This window comes from Rhamphochromis sp. 'chilingali' (genome assembly GCF_963969265.1).
Source record: "Rhamphochromis sp. 'chilingali' genome assembly, chromosome: 20".
NCBI lineage: Eukaryota > Metazoa > Chordata > Actinopteri > Cichliformes > Cichlidae > Rhamphochromis > Rhamphochromis sp. 'chilingali'.
Window position 1 is genome coordinate 24,460,595 of NC_137947.1, and position 18,698 is coordinate 24,479,292.

The window sequence follows — 18,698 nt, forward strand, 5'->3', positions numbered from 1 at the left end:
TGCATATGGTAAAGGGTTTTAATCCCTCATCCTGGAAACCGTCACACTGTGCTTGACAGTTTGACTTGGAAATGAAAGCACAAAGAGACCTATTTGTTCTCAATATATTGTAACTTCACAGTTTGGGGTTGTCACTTGATTTAGTTGAAAGGATTCATATAAGTTTAGTGACTTTAAAGAGTTAAAGGTGATGAAATTCACCTGCTAGAACCTCTAAGGCTTAACCTACAGCAACTATTACTTTGTTTTAGAAGGAAAAAAGAAATAGAGGAAGAGGAACAAAAGTGCTGTACTCCAAAGTGCTGAAATGTTGCCAAGTGGAAACATATGACGTAACAATTGATCAATTTAACTCCTGCCACTCCCAACTTCCCTGTTTCTCGCTGGTTATTCTCACGTTTGTTCTCTTGTTTCATTTCAGACCTCTTTATCTATCTGCGCGTTTGATCCTTTAAGTCTCTACTTTTTCCTGTTCAGACTCATGTGCACTTTATGTTAACAAACCAAACAAAACTTCAGTCTATGCATCCCTCGCCCAGTCTTTTAGACCTAAACTTCTGCAGTTTCAGCAGACAGCTAATAAAAGACACTAGTTTAAGAGGAATGCACTTCAGTCAGATCCTACACAAACACATTAAGACATAAAGTCAAAAGCAAACATTAACTCAGATGTCAGTGACTATATGATTAACAGGTCAGTCATATAAAATGGTATCAGAGCCTTAAAAAAAATCCTCAAATCACATGTAAATTGACTTTCATGTTTAATGTACTTGACAATGAGCTTCCAAGCATCATGCCCATATACTATGCTACTGCCACCATGCTTATGTATATTCTGTAATCCCAGTCTGGCTGCAAGATTTTGACCTCCACCTATACTGTGTGGCGGTCAGAACAGCTTTTTCTTCTTAAGCAGTGAATTCTCTTGTTTGTATGTTTGGTGTTGTTGTGACACTGCAGAATAAATTTTGGAACCCATTTGATGGTTTGAGGCTGATCAGATGACGACTAGCTGGATAAGAGTTTATTTTAATATTACCTACAACAGTTAAAAATGTTATTAGAAGTGTAAAGTGATTATAGATGGAAGCAGCAACCATGTCACCAACTGGCTTGGGAAGCCTCAGCATTTGCATTTGGCTTCCACTGTGTGTGTGTTTTTTCTTTTTAAATGAAGTGATCATATTTCAGTGAGAGCTGGAGTAAAGCCGGCATTACTCTAACATTCAGCTGAAACTCCTTTTATATCCAGAATTAACAGTGCTTAGAGTTGCTTCACTATTCCTTTTTGTGTGCATGTAAACAGGTTGATATTATTAATAGAGAACCATCAACAAATACCACAGAAATGGAGGCTCACACATAAAAACTGTACGGAGAACCACATACATGCAAAGAGGGTCATGATACATCATCCTGTTGCACAAACAAAAAGAAACGCACCTGTCAAACTGGTAGTTTGAACAGTAGGAATGGATGGGGAGGTGGAGTAGAGGACGAATAGAGGGAGGTGCAGGAGGGAAAACGAGACAGAAAGACAGTTTTTAAAGGCACCTTGAAACAGGTTACACATCTCATTCTCTAAGACACCTCATACGTGTTTGCACACTGTTTTGGACTATGGCTTCCACCACCTTAGGTGATGCTCTGCCATCAGGCGGAAGGATCTTCACCAGCTTTCCTGACATATTCTTCATCCCCGAGTTTGTGAGTTTCTTGTTTTGTAATTTGTGTTGTTAGAAGGGATGTGTTACTTTTCCATGTTGAGTTTTACCCTCTTTTGTGGTTCAGACATGTCTTATTTTTGCACAGCCTTTTCTTTTATTCTCTTTCATATGTTTGTTTAACACATTTTCCTTATTTCATTCCTTATTCAACCAGGCCAACATTATTTAAAGTAGCATCTTCTTCTTCTCATTTCTCTGTTGGAGCAGGTCTCCATTCTGATAAGATTTTTCTCATCTTGTTTTGCTGGTCAGCTGGAACCACTTTTTTATAATTCGAGTTAATAAAATGCAGCCTTTTTGGTGAAAATAAATTGTTTCCATAGCAACAGGAAAACGCTAAATATCAAAAAAACACATTTTATTTGTCAGAAAACATCTGTGATGCAGTATCTGCACTAATCAGCCATTAGTTCTACTTTTATACCCTCAAAATGAATAAAAAAAATATTTGTGCAATTTGCACAATACTTATGTTGTCACTGGCATCCTCACTTTCACTTTCACCACGATTTTCCTCTATGCTCACAATCATGGATGTAACAGGTGGTGATGGACTGAACTGTATTATATTGAAAAGTGAAGATTATTAGGCTTTGTTTAGTTTTTCAATCCAGAAAATAATAGGATGAAAAAAGTATTAACTTTGAGCTGTTAATGAAGAAGGACTGACTTTTAAAAATATATATTTCATAAACTTATCCTGAAAAAAGTTTGTGCAATATCTTTAAACCTGCATAACAGCTATTACTTTAAACGTGAGAGTGCGGGGATAGGTATTAGTACTTCTTATTTGTTTATAATGTCATATAGAGACATTTTGTTATCTAATACATTCTCTGTATTGCTCAAACCACAAAGAAAAAAACTTGTATTCTGTGATATTTTAGAATTAAAGCAAACAAGTTGTCACCTTTTTTGGCATGCATGCTCCTCATTAAAATGGCACTAAAGCTGTAAATACCAAACCCAAGCTTTATCTTTACGTTTTCTTTTGATGCATGCAACACACAGATTAAATCTGCATAACACGTGGAAAGGCACCAGTAACCCTTAGATTTAAGTGCAGTAAAGTATATATCAAAGTAGTCATAAACCCTCATGGATCACTGGATGGATTTCACTTTTCATGAAACATTATGCTGCACCAGCCTGATGAAGGCCACAAGCCAAAACGCGTTGGTCAGTTAATAAAGTTGTTCCTATTTCCTTTTAAGTGTTGCTGGAGCTCCTGCATTGTTGTGCCAGAATTATTTGCTGCTGCACAAGAATGGAAATCTACTGATAAAGTTTACCTACTCTTGTTGTCAGTGTAAATTTAACTGATAACGGATAAAAAAAAGGCAAATGTGGGTGAGTTTGGCTTAGTTTTTGGCAACCAAGTCATTTTCCTGGAATTACTGTGTACTGTGAAGGACTGTGAGGAAAAAAAAGGAAACGCTAGAGAACAAAAACACCTGCACAAGGCAAGCAATGGCAATAAAGTGAAGGAATGAATTGAAAATCTCCTCAACAGTTAAGATGCTTGATGTTTTTAACATTTTTTAATTGAAACTGTCCTTAAACCTACAATTCACTAGCAGGGATCAGACTTCACTGGACAGTGTTTATTGACAGAAAATGGCGGACAGAGTCAGCAAAGTTGTCGATTTGGTGAGGGCCTCAGGGCCCTCTGGGCAGAAAGCACTCTTGGTATCTACGTGAGACGTGAGAAATAAGACAAGAGCTGGGAGGGTGGGGCACAGAAATAAGAACAAACTGCAAGTAGGGCAGGAGGACATTTCACGATATATGAGTGGAAGGGGAGTGTGTGAGGTGTGGTCCCACTACTGAAATTCAAATGAATTGTGCCTCAAAGCTAACTTACCATCACACACAAACATATTCAACACTAGTTTTCAGCTTGAAGCTTAGTTATTTCAAATAATCACCGAGACCATAAACTCAGACCACATGGCTGTAGGATCCACGTCCAGCTGATTTAAAGGTATACTCCACTCAAACGCTTTCACCACCCCCTGTTGGCATGGAAACAGCAGTTATATTCAGTCTAGACTGACAACAGTGGATTTCAGCTGTGATTCAGTCACGGCAACAAATTTGCCACAACAGATATAGATGCTAAAAAATACTAGTATACCTAATTTAGGTTTAGCCAGCCACCCATTCAGGTGTGCATACTGTTGTGTGAAAAAAGCATTTTTCACACTTAAAGGCTTCAGATCATCAAACAAATTTTAATATTGGTCAAAGTTTTAAAATAATGATTTCATTTATTAAGGAATTAAATCTATCCAAAGCTACCTCTGTGCGAACAAGCAATTTTATCACATTAAAGATGGAAAAAGGTTGATAAAAATATTGAGTCATAGATTAAGTCTTCACACTGACTTAAATGCTCCATTATAAACATTTTTCCTGTTGTTTTCAGTCAGAGTAAACAGTCAAGCTTTGACTGCGAGTACAGAAGCCCCACCCACCTTTTTTTTTGCATATATTTTTGTATAAATTTGTATATTCACGGTGCGTTCCCTTTTACCTGGAATGGATATAAAATGGATATGTTTCACCTGTGTGGTTTTAGATGAGATAAGTTGCGATAAGGCTTGTGTAATATTTGTCCATATATTAAAACAATTTTTGTATGTAGAAGCACCTATTGTTTACTACTCTGTTCTCCATTTCCTTCATGATTCACTATCAGAAATTTCGCCAGAGTTTCGCCTATTAAAGGTTTAAAGAAAAAAACAGGCAGTTGTTACTTCACATTTTGACAATTAAAAAAATATTCTGACATTGTACAAATAAGATTCACAAGTAGTGAATAAACCAAAACTTCTTTGCATTTAAAAAATGATATCATGAATATTGTGTATTCTTTATTCATCTTTTTACTCTTTTTTGTGATGTGGATTGTTTAAACAACAATTGACAATGACAGCTAAGAAGCATTCTAACATACCTCAAGTGGCCACCAAGACCAGAAAAGCACTACATAAATGGAAGTAAATGCAGTTATTTTTATTTATTTTACTTGGAGGAGACATGTCTCACTTTAAATATACCATTTGAGATGAATAAGCAGAGTAGAGCAATGTTTGTCTTTCACAGTGTTTAATCCAGGACATTGCATGTTCTTCATGGGCACTGAAAAAAAAAATACATAGATTAGGAATAGGCTGTCCATAATTTGAGCTCTCTGTGTTTGCACAGCTGACTGAACATGATTTTGTTGTTTTTATGGGAAGGATTATTATTTTAGTTCTTATTATTTTTATTACGTTATACCGAACTAACCTAACTAGACTTGAGTCCAGCTAAATTTATAAAAATGATTGCTAGACAAATTGATTGAGGAGACTCGAGCAGTTCTGAATACAAACAGACCTGTTTCAGGTTCCTTAAGTAGCAACTGAAAAATCAGAAGATTAAATAAGTGATGGAGAATGTTCATTTTAGATCTTCACCTAAAATAAATTGACTAAAGTTCTCTTGGGTATATACTATTAATAAAATAATAAAAATTATTACAGATATCCTCCCAAAATACTCATCTGAGAAAAAGTATAAAACTGAAAAAGGCTTTTGTTTTATCTCCCAGAAGATATGATATACTACTGAGCTATTGAGAAGCAGAAGGGCTTTTTTGTTTTTGGCGCTTGTGTAAAATGTCCTCACTGGAACACCAAGATGCCAGTTTCGACTGAATGAGCCTCAGCTGCTGTTTCCTCTTGCTCAGCTCCTGCGCACCTGATACTTGAAGGTTCGAAGCTGATTGGCTTGAAGAGTGTCTGGATGAAGCCTTTAATATAAAGACAGGATAAAAACAGATCTTTTTCATAGCAGACATGTTCACTTGTTTTAGTGTGAAAGCACAAGTTTAGTCTTAGAGTGTGTCTCAGAAAGCCTTTAGGACCTCGGAACTGAATGTGCTAAATAAAATGTAGAAATGTTATTATTTACACCTGAGCTTTCCTACATTGGCGTCTCTCTGTGAAGATGGCCTAACATGAAACAGTCAAAAATTTCTGTTGCTTATTTAAAAATAAGGAATGACAATGAATAAAAATGTTTTTCCTGCGCACACTATCTGTGACCTATGGTAAAGCATTTTAATGTGCCTCTTATCAAGGAACAAATGGTGGAAGGTTCATGCTCCATCTAAATACCAAAGACTCTTTCAAGCATAATGTTTGCCAAAGGAGGAGATATAAAGGCTGAGGCAATACACCCAAGAGTGACAACATGGCCATTATGTGTGTGTTTGTGTGACCAAGCCTTAGTTTAAAGGGCACTGTACCAATTTACATGAAGCTCTGAATAACCTTTCAGAGGGCTGGAAAATAGCTTAAAGCTTACACTCAACACTATAAATTTCTAATAAAAAACTTTACAAAGTGGGTGTGTAGAATTCTCTCTCTGTGGAAATCAAGCCACTGAATTGCAATATCATCAATCATTGTCTCTTTTCCCCTCCTCTGTGTGACCCTGCAGGTGTTTGGTGGTTTGGTGTGGATCCTGGTGGCATCGGCTAAAGTTATTCCGGCTAACCCTCTGGGCTGGGTGATGTTTGTGTCTATCTTCTGCTTCGTAATGACAACACTCTGGTTCTTCATCTTCCTCTGCGGAGGCAATCAGAGCAGCATCTGGCCAGCACTGGTTAGACACTCCCACTGACTGCTTAATAGCCTAATTAGATAAGCAGTTAATAATGGATCGATGAAGTAAACCTTCTTTAAATTCCAAATCATCTTGTGCTCAGCAGATCTTACAGTTATGTAAATCAAACCACACATGAAGAACAATGCTTGACATATTAAAAAGTATTTTTTTTAATTTAACAGAACTTAAGCAAAAATGCAGAGGCAATGTATGCTCCTCTAAAGCAATGCTTTTATAGGAATTAAGAGAGCAAGTAGTAATGAAAATTCGTTGATCGATTGATCATCAGCAAGTGTGGCCACCTCTGGAAAAAGAGACATTTTGGAAGTGTACTGGTCCGGAGCATTGTTATGTGTTAGCGGGATATGAAGTGTTTGGTAAAAACCAAACACAACATTAACAAACACTTTATGTGTGGTGAAAGAATGATGATTTGGGATTATTTTACAGCCACAGAAGCTGGGTATCCTGCAGTCATTGAGCCAACTGTGAATTTCTCTGTATACCAGTATTCTAGAGTCAAATGTTAGGCCATCTGTCCAACCCCTAGGGCTTGGCTGAAAACGAGTCACATAACAGGACAATGATCCCAAACACATTAGTAAATCTACAAAAAAATCCAAGAGTTGGAATCACCAGTTAAAGTTCAGACCTTAATCTGACTGAAATGTGTTGGACTTTAGACAAAGGAATGCATACCAGTCTCAATGAATGCCCACTGTTCTTTACAATTAGCTGTTGTAAAAGAACAGTGGGACGAAATTCCGCCACAATGATATGAAAGACTGATAAAGTCATACAGAAAACGATGACTTCTAGTTACTGGGGCTAAAAGTAGGCTTAATTTTTGATAAATAAATATGTTGTTGTTCATCTGAGATTATATTTAAATTATTTTAGAACCTGCTCAGGACCAGATTTCTTTTATGTCTTGTTACATAAAAACTTAGACATAATAAATAAATAATAAAAGGTGTAATTCCATTTCTCATGTGACTGTAGTGTAGACATTGAGAAATGTGCACCAATATATTAGACATCAAACACTGAAAAAATACCACAACAAAAAGAAGAAAATTTAATTTATTACTAAAGTAAAATTGGTACTTGCATTTGAGAATTTGAACTGTCTTTACTCAGTGTAAACAATAAACAGTCTTAGTTAACCTTTGGTGTTTGTTGTTGCCACTAAGGAAAAATGGACACTGTTGTTGAATGTTGCTATTAAAAATGCAGCGATAAGCAGAAAACCTGACAATTAAGGACATTTTTTAGGGCCTATCTTAAAGAAGGGTTATTACCTGGCAATATTCTTAAAAATGAGGTACCACAGGGTGGCAATTGGGGTTTTGGGGGATACTTTCCCACAAGTTTTACACAGTCCATCAACCTGTCCCCACTTTATTTGAAAATTTTCCCTTTTGCTCCCCTTCCTCTTTTTGAGAGTGCGAAGGCCCTATAGTATCTTCTCCATTTATTATTATTATTATTATTTTTTTTTTTTTTTAAATTTCCTTCTTCTTATTTTTTCTCTATATTTCAATTTGCAGGATGCAGGCTATCATTTTGTGGCGGTGGTTTTCTTCCTCAGTGCATCAGTGGATCTGGCCTATGTTACCTATGGGATTGGACAAGAAGTTAAACTTGCACAAGTTCTAGCATTACTACCAGCTGAACTGCTCAAAATATACCGACTGTACATTTCTGCAGTGGTACGTAAAACACATAAATTTATTGTTCAAAACATTAAGGGAACTCTCAGATCTTGAAGAATGAGATATCCAAATTAAAAGTATGTACTGACATATTTTGAAATTGGATTAAAAATATGTCAGTTCTACAATGACTGCTGTTCCCTAATTTGTTTATTTATTTATGATTTTTTGAGCAGCATATGAAATAAGATAAGTTCTTATATAATAAATGAACCGCTTGATGGTAATATTATATCATTATTTACTAAAACAAGTGGAAATAACGAATCTTGTACTTGTATTTCTGACAAATTCACTTTATTCTGGACAATTTTAGCACAACATACTGAAATTATCCAACTCTTTTGGTAATTTTTAAAGTAGTTGTAAAAGAACACAGCTTTAAAATGTTTTAACAATGTAATTTGTTGAGCAGTACAAATGTAGATGTGTAAACATTTCTCTAATGTCAAGGAATTGAAAATGTAATTATGGAAGATACTGAAAATATGCAAGTAAAGTATATGTGTCTCAAATTGTAATTGCTAAAACAAGGAAAGTTATCAAATCAAAGTTATAAGTTAAGTTAAAATCTTTAAAGTCTTGTACCTCAAAGTGACCATCTCCATCATCCATCTGTGTTTCTGTCTGTTTTTTAGGTGATGTCCTATGTGGCCACTCTTCTCTACTTCCTCCATGCCATATTCTCTGCCATTCGATGGAAGAGGTCCTAAAACAAGTCACCAACTCAAGAGGAAAACAACAACAACAAAAAAACGAATAATCACATAGCTTTCACAAATACATTGAGAAGAAAATTATTTTTATGCATTTATTTTGAATCAATATGCCCAAACATCAAATTGATGAAAAAGTGGAAAACACACTCAAACAAAAATTACATTATCACATTAGCCTACCTCACAATTTTCAATGTTGTTTTTTAGAATCCATCCATGTGAAGTGAGAATTACAAGTTTTCAGAATTAAATGTTGTTTAAAGAAGATGGATGAGTGTAAATAACTAATGAAATTACTAATCTAAACAGAAGCAGGAATGATATTATCATAACTTTTGATTTCTTTGATTTTTCACTGTAACTTTCAATAGTATACAATTTAAAAGCTCAGTTCACAAATTTTACACCCACACACAAAAAAACACAAATGCATTTTTTAAAACTCAAGATCTGTCCTAATTTTCTTTAAATATATTTCTGAGACATTTAAAAAAAAAAAGATGTTTCCTTCAATTTCTGTAAGTAAACCACGTCAATGATGTTGGCTTAAAGACAAATCTTTCTGCATCTACCATACTAGTAACATGACCTAATATGATAGCTGAAATTTCAATATTTGCTATATATCTGTTTTGCCTGAATTAGATAGTGGAGAGAAGAAGGGACAAAAAGGGAAAGACATACAGCCTTAGGCTAGAGTTTAACAGAATTGCATCTAACCTTGTGGCATACAGTCACCTGTTCATCGTGTGAGCTAAACCAGCACCACAGCATTTAAATATTTCCAACATTTGTCACACAACTTACTTCTACAGCTTAACACAGTTAGACTTTTAGTTTGCTCTCACAAAAAACATTTATAAAACTGAAGCAGGAAAAGCAGGACGATTGTGACTTTAGTTCCTACAGAAGACAAGGCCAACGATAAATGGAATGGGCTCTATATTTCATCTGTTGCAACTTGATGGCCCAAGCTAAAATAATGATCACTTTGATGGTGATCTACCCATTTATTCAGCTAAAATGAGAGCCGCTACAAGGGTATGATTGGACTGACACTAGAGGCATTGTCAGATGCATGTGTTGTTGTCTATAGTTCCGCAGTGACTGTGTTTACAATGTTAAATTGTCTTGGATTAGCAACACTTGAGTTTTATTTATATAGATATATTAATTTGTTTCATTGTTTCTTTGCTCTCATCTTATTTCTTTCAATCATAGAGTGATGTAGCAGTTACCTGCAGTGTAGTGTTGCAGTGTAACCACTATTAGAGCTTCATTTCTGTAAAGGAGATAACGCTTCCTGCTGACAGCCTTTTAAACCAACTTCAATACACTAGATTTTGTGCCTTTTTCAAAGGCTTGGTGTTTATGCATGGCATGGCTGGCGATTTGAAATTTGATGATGTAAATGTCTAGATGATTCACTTCACACTTTTGTCTTGGAATCTCCATTGTGAAATAAAAGAATTGGACATTGGAATATTATGTGTTTTGTTTGTTGAGGGTGTCAACATTAGCAAAGACTGACAGCATGTCATGCAATGAGTCAGAGATCACATGTTGTGGGAGAAAACAAACAGCGTCAATTTCATTGTTTTCATTGTTTCGAACAATGAAATACTATGTAACAACAGACCTGAGCTGTCAGGTAAATCTTCTAATTGCACAGAGATAAAAAAGACAACAAAAACTTATACAATCCCCATTTGACTTGACTGATTAAAACTACAGGCTGGTGAAGATTGTCCAATCAAATGGTGTAAAATACAGCTTTAATACAGATGTAAATGTTCCAAGAACATTTATACCAGTCGTACCCTTTATAAAATAGAACAAGGAGTCAGTAAACCATCCCACTGGTTTATTGTTCTCCCTTTATCACTCACCTACATAATAAAATAGAGTAAGGTGAGTTGTTTTAGTAATACGCAGCATCAGGAAATATGCTTTTGAAGTTAGCAGTAAACTGATGCCTGATAAAGAGACACTGGATGTTGTAATTTAACTAACACTGTAATCCAATATTACATTTTGCTCTATTTAAAAATGGTCCCTTGTGTGGGACTGCTATAATGTTATTGGCCACTTTGTTAGGTACACCTGTTCAACTGTGGGTGAACATAAATAACCAATCAATTATTGGTTATTTATTTAGGCAACGACCTGCTGAAGTTCACACTGAGCATCAGAAATGGGGACAAAAGTTTATTTAACTGAATTTGAGAGCTGTTGGTGCCAGATGGCTTGGTCTGAGTATCTCAGAAACTGCTGATCTGTTGGGATTTTCCAGAGGTCAGAGAAGAACAACCAGACTGCTTTGAGCTGATGTAACAGAAACTCATTTCCTAGAAAAATATCCAATGTTAGCAGTTAAATGCTCCACCACCAGCTAGTTGCAAACAAAGTTTTTTGTTTGCCTACTGTTGCTGGAAACTGATACCAGGGGAGGTAATGATGTAGAACACTAACACTTTGAGCTCATAAGCCAAAACAGCAACTAGAAACATGTTGCTATAAATGCTAAAGGGAGATGCGAGGCCTGTCAGCCCTCACACTGGACATGCTCATTTGATCCATTGTTGAAATTAATTATTGATTAGTGCAGCTCAAAACGAAGCCTTGTGTCTGTGAGATCAAAGTAGACTGTCTTAACCCACAATCATTAGAATCTATATTTTGAAAAGAAACCTGTTAAAGTCTCTGTGTGCAATACAAATAGAGGCTTGAGGCATTTTTCTAACACAAAGAAAGGGTTTATAGGTTAGTGGGAACTGAAAAGTCAGTGAAGTGTGTCTTTACTCAATAGCAACAGCAAAGATATTAAATCAGTAGACTCAACTTAGCCTGCGGCCACAAGATCTCTCATCAAGTTTTTTGAAAGCCCCGTCACAAGTCACCAGTTCACATTAAATTCCAGGCAGCGTTCAGTGCTGTAAGGTGAAGGGTGTGTCTGGTTTGCTGTTGTGGGAAGGGATCTCTCCCCCACAATAGCAGAACGGGTTTGACTGCTCACCTGACTTTCTTAAAAGGGTCATTTACACCTGCTGCCGCACCGTTAGTCCAGAGGAAAGAGCAAGGTGCTCACTGTTAAATCAGCACTGGGAGAAGGAAGAGGCAGAGATGGCTGCAACAACTGCTCAGCCCATGGGGAGCCTGCCCAGTGGACTGGGAATATGCACCACTGCACCGGATATATTTTACATACCTGAACTGGTAAGTGGGCAATGACAGACAACAATGACTATGATCTTCAGGTCATTAAGTATTCTCTTCAGGATGCAGTTACAATTTTATAGTTCTCATTTTAAAGTATTTTAAATACGACAAATATTTCATTAAGGTGTGCCATGGCAACAAGTTCATATATATATATGAGTTAAATAAGCCTTCGGCTCATATAAATACTTCATATGATGCCTAAAATTGATGCCTAAACTATTTTTACAGGATAAACGACAATTGGTAACAGTGCTATGTATTGGGTGTGAGTTTAAGGATGAACAAAACTCAAACTTCTTTTCACCAAAATAAATTACCTGCTGGTATTTCTGATAATTTAGTGGTCCTATATCTCAGTGGGCCTATATCTCCATATAGTAGCCACACTGTTTTAGGATAAAAATGCACAATTTGGAGATAGAGAGTCAGTGGAGATAATTCTTCATGTGGGAGGAGCATCATCTCTCTTCACATCTCACATTTCACTTATATTGTGTCTTTGTTAATAAGAAAGAATGCAGCCTACTCTTCTTCACCCTGACTGATTACAAAGGACACTCGTATAACAACTAAAAAACAAAACTGCACGGATAAAGATCTTTCATTCTCACAACCAATACCCTCGCTAAAGTTTTAGTTTGTTTATTTTGGCTCCGCTCAGCCAGTCATGCTGTTATATTGTATGAGTTAAAAACATGAACATTTTCATATCTTGAAGACTGAAGCCCTTTATGAACTGTTTCAGTTCACCAATGACTAAACTGAACTGGAAACACTTGCTGTATAAACAAGTTATTTTACCTGTTCCAAAGTGTACAGTTCATTTAACAATTAATGAACTAATTAGCCAATTGTGTGGCCGGAATATAATGGATTTAAGCACATAGATATGGTCAAGATGACCCACTGAAATTTGAATTGAGTGTCAATATGGGGACAGGTGATTTAAGTGACTTTGAGTGCGGTATGATTGTTGGTACCAGATGGGCTCCTATGGGTATTTCATAAATTGCTAATCTGCTGCTATTTTCCCACAAAACAATGTCTAGGGTTTATAGAGAATGGCCAGAAAAACATAAATGCCAGAGAACTCTTTCATGCTGAAGCAACAGTAAGTCAAATAGCCGTTTTTTTTCCAGCCATCTCTAAATGCCTATCCTCGAAGTAAAGTATGGGTGACAAGCAGCAGAGTACCATACTTGGTGGGAACCCAGGCTAGGATCACCAAATTTGGACAATAGAAGACGGCAAAAGTGCTGTGTGTCCCGAGGAGCCTTGAATTTACTGTAAGCTTTGAATCTGGCCTAAACATGGCTACATTCTGCATTGTTTTAACAGTTTAGGTTCCTGTTGGTGTAAAAGTCTGGATGATAGTTTCTTAGCACATGTAGTACCAATTCAGAATTGTTAAAATACCACATCCTACCTGAATTTTGTTGCTAACCATGTCCATACATTTATGGATACCTCTGTTTACTGTGACCTACTGGCACAATGAACAGAGAGACTACACTCCCCATTTGCCTCCCATTTTAAGCTGTCAGTGAAATGTCCTTGTGTTTTATATTCGATGAGTCAGATAAATATTTTTGATATTTATATTCATGCACTGTTGCCTGTTCTTATTTCCTGGTTATGATATTAGAATTTAAAAGACAGCTCTTGACTTATGAAGGAACTTTAATTAAGTTTAGACTAAAGGTAAATAAAAACAATCATATTTGAACGTTATGCTTAGCTAATGATGGCAAGCTTGACTGATAAGGTGAACGCAATGTATAGAAACAGTAGAGACGGAGATTAGTGTTTGAATGGGCTGTTGAAAATCAACATTACCATCAATGTTTATTAAGTGTGGTAAAATAAACCCTTAAGTGTGTATTTCAGATATTTTTTTCCACTAGTCTTAGATGAGCCCAAAATTGAAACATTGACCCTTGTATGAAAAAACTTTTCTTTTGAGGTGTTTTGTCTGAATAGAGGAACAAACATTTTCCCAGTAAGGCGTGAACTCCTAACCTTAGCAATGCTCTAAAGTACACTAAAGTTGAAGCTAATTTTGTGATTGCTTTATTTATGATGTTGTAATATCAGAAAGCTTCCACCATCTGCTGGCTAAGTCTGTTTTAGATTTCAATTTTAGATTTCCCCTGGATTTCAGTTGTGGACATCATTGTTCTGCGATGTCCCAGTTGTGGCTTTTGTTTTTTTTGTTTTAATGAACACGTGGAATGTTCATTTAAGATTTCAGATTGCAATCTGAAATAACTGCAAGTTATGAGTTAGCTTGATTATAAATTCCACATCAGTCAAGCTCCAGTGTCAAAATCGGTCAGTGTGTGGTACTTATAAGCCAGTACACTGCAGAGCAATGCCAACATTGTGAGTTAATAAATGACATCACTGAAGCTATTGAGCACTGTGGCCCTTCTTCATACTCAGATAATTTACAGAAATCCTTAAATGATGGATGTAATTTCTCTTTCTATGGCAAGTTTGGCTTAAAGGAACAATCCATATTGCACAGTAAGCACAGGATAAAGCTCTTTTAGAGTAACAATGTTATATTTTAAATCCCACACGACTACCTGTTTTAAAGTCTTTAATTACTGGTTGCTTTTTATGCAAGAGTAACTTATTTTAAGCATGTCGTGTGTTTTGCATTATGCACTTAGATCATATTTATGGTTATTTTTAGTTTAAAATAAAATTGAAATGGCTTTTACAGAGCCTCCTTATAATTTACCATGTAATGTTTAATAAATGTGCAAACTTAGTTGTTTTTAATTCAATTCAAGTTAATGTTATGTTAGTGTTGTTGTTTTGGTGTTTTTTTGTTACATATTTTATCTTTTTTAGAAAGCTCACATTTTGCTACCATTGCTACTGTTTCTAGTCTTCTTGCTTACCTAAGCCCAGCTGAGCTAAGCTTAGGTAAACTAAGGTTAAATGTGCTGGCTGTAGATTCTTATTCACTGAATATGTCCAACTCTTCACCAGAAAAAGAATATGATGGATTCCCATTAGTTCTCATAAATGTTATAATTCAATGTGCCATCTCCATTCACGCTCTCTCTTCTTCATCTCTGCAGGTATTTGGTGGTTTGGTTTGGATTCTTGTTGCATCGACACACGTGGCCCCACCGAACCCTCTGGGGTGGGTGATGTTCGTCTCTGTTTTCTGCTTCGTCATGACCTTCCTCTGGATGATCATCTTCGCTGCCGGAGGTCATAAAAACAGTTCTCACTGGGCTGCTGCTGTAAGAGAGACGCAAGAGTCAGACAGGGAATAAAATTTAGAAAAATTTATGGGTTATGACCTTGTTGTAAAAATGTTTGTCTCTGTTTCTGAAGGATTTTGCTTACCATGGCCTGGCAGCGCTCTTTTTTTTAAGTGCAGGGGTGGATTTGGCTATCGTTACCCTCGAGAAGAAAGACGGTGGCCTTAAAATCTACCGGACTTACATTTCTGCTGTGGTAAGTACAATAAGAGCGGTCCAAAATATTTGTTCAAATTTATTTTTATTTAATATATTTTATTAATCCACTTATTTAAAACTATTTTGACTTCTTTTGAATACTCATGAAATATACCTATACAATTCCTCCAGCATGGCACATCAATACATGCGATAGTCAGAGGTTTACTGTTTTCCAGCAAAGTCTGGGAGACACTCAAAGAGCATGGAGGAAATTCCAGGAGACAGACAATTATCCTGGAAGAGCTGGACAGGGCCGTAGAAGGCCCCCAAACCATCACCAGGACTGGCATTTGTGCTCCTTTGTGCAAGGAGGAACGAGCACTACCAGAGCCCTAAAAAACAACCTCCAGCATGTCACTGGTGTGCATATCTTGTACCAAATAATCAGAAACAGACTTTACAACAGCTGCCTCAGATCTGAGTGTCCTCTAGTTGGCTCTGCGATCACTGCCTAGCACTGTGCAGCCCGAGTGGCAATTGCCATAGAATATCAGAATTGGCAGGTCCGCCACTGGTCCACTGGTGCACTGTGCTTGTCACAGATGAAAAAAGGCTGATCTTGAGCACATGCGTCTGCACGTAGGGCCCACACAAAATACTGAGTTCCATTTTGAGTTGCTGCAAAGAAATTTCAGAAAAATGGACCAGGCTGCTGCATTATTTTTGAATTCAGCCATCTTTAGGTTGAAAATGATGTGGCATCCTTTCATTTCTAACACATAACCTAGGTCATATCAAAACAGATATCCAGAATGGTTTTTTTTCCATTGAAATCTGATTTGTTTTAAAAGTGTTCCTTTAATTTTTTTGGACAGTATGTTAATGTTGAGATAAAGTGATCAGAGATTTCACAATAAACTATAAACCAGGGGTGGGCAACTCCAGGCCTCGAGGGCGGGTGTGCTGCAGGTTTTAGATATCACCCTGGGTCAACACACATTAGTTCATTACCAGGGCTCTGAAGAACTTCAAGACATGTTGAGGAGGTCATTTAGCCATTTGAATCAGCTGTGTTGGATCAAGGACACATCTAAAACCTGCAGGACACTGGCCCTCGAGGCCTTGCTATAAACAGTATATCATCTAAAGAACCAAACTGCAGCAGGTAGAAGTAGATTTTCAACATGTTTTTTTAAATTCAACCTGACCCAAAACCAGTGAGTCTGCTCAATTCAAACAGGACATGCAGAACAACATTAATCAGTGACCTAGTTGGTTGGGTGGAGCCAAGGGTACTTATGAACACACATTGATTATTAGCTTAAAGAGGTGGAAACCTCATGTGAATTTCCTTTCACTTATTATGCTAAGCTAAGCTAACTGGCGTTTATACCTAGAATTCCATGTAATTCTTGGCAATAAACCAAATATGGATTTCCCAGAATTGGATTAAAAAGAAAACTGAAACCGGAATAATAATGCAAAGGATGGACTTGGCTTTAAGTATGTTCTTTGGTTGTGTTTGTTTGTGTTTCAGGTGTTCGCCTTCGTGGCCACACTCCTGTACTTCATCCATGCCATTCTCTCAGCCATCCGATGGAAATATTTCTGAAGAGTGAATAGCAGACCTGCAAGAAAGTAATACACTCCATCTGCTGTGCACATCTATGTCCCTGACTGTCTATGTGTGTCTTTGTCTGTTGGATAATGCATTTAAGTCACATTAGATTGGTCAGAATTGGTCTTCACTGTATGTGAGAGCATGACTTTCTTGCTTTGCAACATTATCAAAATACCAAATACTCTAACATACAAAAACTCACACAGCACATACCTGAGGTCACAGTGAAAAACTGCATCCCATCCTTTTTTTGGCATAACAGAGTATATTGTGAAATTGGTTACGACTTTGTAAAGGAGAACTATAGATTTTAAAGCAGAGAAAAGACGTAAACAAATCAAAACTTATATTCTATAAACTATAAAATTCAAAGAGTAAATGATCAACTAGACAAAAGTCATATTCTTTTAACCTCAAACCTCAGAATAATGTTGTCGAGCCAGTGATTACATCTTCACAAAAAGAATGGGTCATTTTTTTCAACAGTTTAGAGAATATGGTGTCAATACTGTTATTGTAGAATAAAATTCATCACAAACATACAAAGCTAGTAGCATTAAATACATTAAATGCATACTTATATTTTATGTTTCTCCCTTTGTATTATCTGTGTTGAAATATTAATAATATAACTGGACTTATTAAAGAAATCAAATACATGCATGTCATTAAAAAAATTAAAAAGCAAAGAGTAAAAGACAAAATAAGAGGAACAGAGTTAATGTTGCTGGATTAAATTTTTATAGTTTTGTATTCTGAAGATTATTAAAATAAGGAAAATGAACTACACTCGTCTGTATTCTTTCATTATGTGCTCCATTTTCTCTATAAAACATCAAAAGAATCTTTGAGTTACTTGTGAGAGGCATTTGCACTCATTGGAGTTTGGTTTAACTGCTGTTATCCTTATTCTTCTTCAGAGCTGATGTTCAGTACCAACATCAAACATAATTTGATGTTTTGAATACCAGCTTTCCTTTTATTGCAAAACCATGCACATTAAAATTAAAAGAAGAATAAGAGATTTCACGGTGTTTAAAATACTCTAGTCATGGGGGGTCAAAAGAAATGAAATATCAAATGACTACTTGTCTTCACATAAAACAACAACAGAGTTATATAAAAGTTTAAATTTGCATTTAGGCATCATGAAAGTATCGTCATTGACTCCGGAGGTAAGGATGTCTTGACTTGATGAGCATGAGTTGCACACAAGCGCCAATGGTGCAATTAGTCAGCACGCAGTACTTATAAGACAGTAGATTGTAGAGCAAGGCCGAGGATGAGAATTCAAACCTCAACTGCGGCACCCCACCTGCTCTCATGAGGGTTGCTTTCTCTGAGACTGTTTTCGGTCCAGGTATTGGATAAGAACGACCTTTTCTACATTACCAGTATAAACCCTCTGGATGTGTGCACCCCCACCCCCGGTGTTGGAATCAGGCAATGTGTTGTATTTCTAAGACAGTACACTGCAGATCAATGTTGAGGTTGTGAGTTTAAGCCTCATCTGGAGCAGATGTCCTCAGTTCATCTTGAAACACCAGGGCAGAGACCTGTCAAGGCTGAGTTATATAAAAGATTCCACTTGCACTTAGGCATCACCACTG

At 36.5% G+C, this 18,698-nt stretch overlaps 2 protein-coding genes across 3 annotated transcripts; both read left to right on the plus strand.

The window, feature by feature from the left end:
• Window positions 1-1,499: 1,499 nt before the first annotated feature.
• LOC308388119 (myelin and lymphocyte protein-like) lies at window positions 1,500-10,300 on the plus strand. 2 transcript variants are annotated; one of them, XM_080868639.1, is made up of 4 exons: window positions 1,500-1,710; window positions 6,222-6,290; window positions 7,940-8,101; window positions 8,743-10,300. In XM_080868639.1, the coding sequence occupies exons 1-4, from the start codon at window positions 1,624-1,626 to the stop codon at window positions 8,815-8,817; spliced, it is 393 nt and encodes a 130-aa protein (XP_080724765.1). In that variant the 5' UTR covers window positions 1,500-1,623; the 3' UTR covers window positions 8,818-10,300. The 2 variants fall into 2 exon arrangements, with proteins under 2 accessions (XP_080724765.1, XP_080724764.1); XM_080868638.1 differs by having other exon boundaries at window positions 1,528-1,710; window positions 6,222-6,386.
• Window positions 10,301-11,863: 1,563 nt separating this feature from the next.
• Window positions 11,864-17,876, plus strand: LOC308388121 (myelin and lymphocyte protein-like). The gene is made up of 4 exons (XM_080868642.1): window positions 11,864-12,039; window positions 15,138-15,305; window positions 15,400-15,522; window positions 17,005-17,876. The coding sequence occupies exons 1-4, from the start codon at window positions 11,947-11,949 to the stop codon at window positions 17,077-17,079; spliced, it is 459 nt and encodes a 152-aa protein (XP_080724768.1). The 5' UTR covers window positions 11,864-11,946; the 3' UTR covers window positions 17,080-17,876.
• Window positions 17,877-18,698: the final 822 nt, after the last annotated feature.

What these genes read in the sequence shown, in the direction of transcription:
- LOC308388119 (XM_080868638.1), top strand. Translation starts at nt 1,624, where the DNA reads ATGGCTTCCACCACCTTAGGTGATGCTCTGCCATCAGGCGGAAGGATC. An exon ending in TATTCTTCATCCCCGAGTTT is followed by an intron (nt 1,711 to 6,221) that starts GTGAGTTTCTTG and finishes GTGACCCTGCAG; the next exon opens with GTGTTTGGTGGTTTGGTGTG. An exon ending in GACTGTACATTTCTGCAGTG is followed by an intron (nt 8,102 to 8,742) that starts GTACGTAAAACA and finishes TCTGTTTTTTAG; the next exon opens with GTGATGTCCTATGTGGCCAC.
- LOC308388121 (XM_080868642.1), top strand. Translation starts at nt 11,947, where the DNA reads ATGGCTGCAACAACTGCTCAGCCCATGGGGAGCCTGCCCAGTGGACTG. An exon ending in TATTTTACATACCTGAACTG is followed by an intron (nt 12,040 to 15,137) that starts GTAAGTGGGCAA and finishes TCATCTCTGCAG; the next exon opens with GTATTTGGTGGTTTGGTTTG. An exon ending in GGACTTACATTTCTGCTGTG is followed by an intron (nt 15,523 to 17,004) that starts GTAAGTACAATA and finishes TTTGTGTTTCAG; the next exon opens with GTGTTCGCCTTCGTGGCCAC.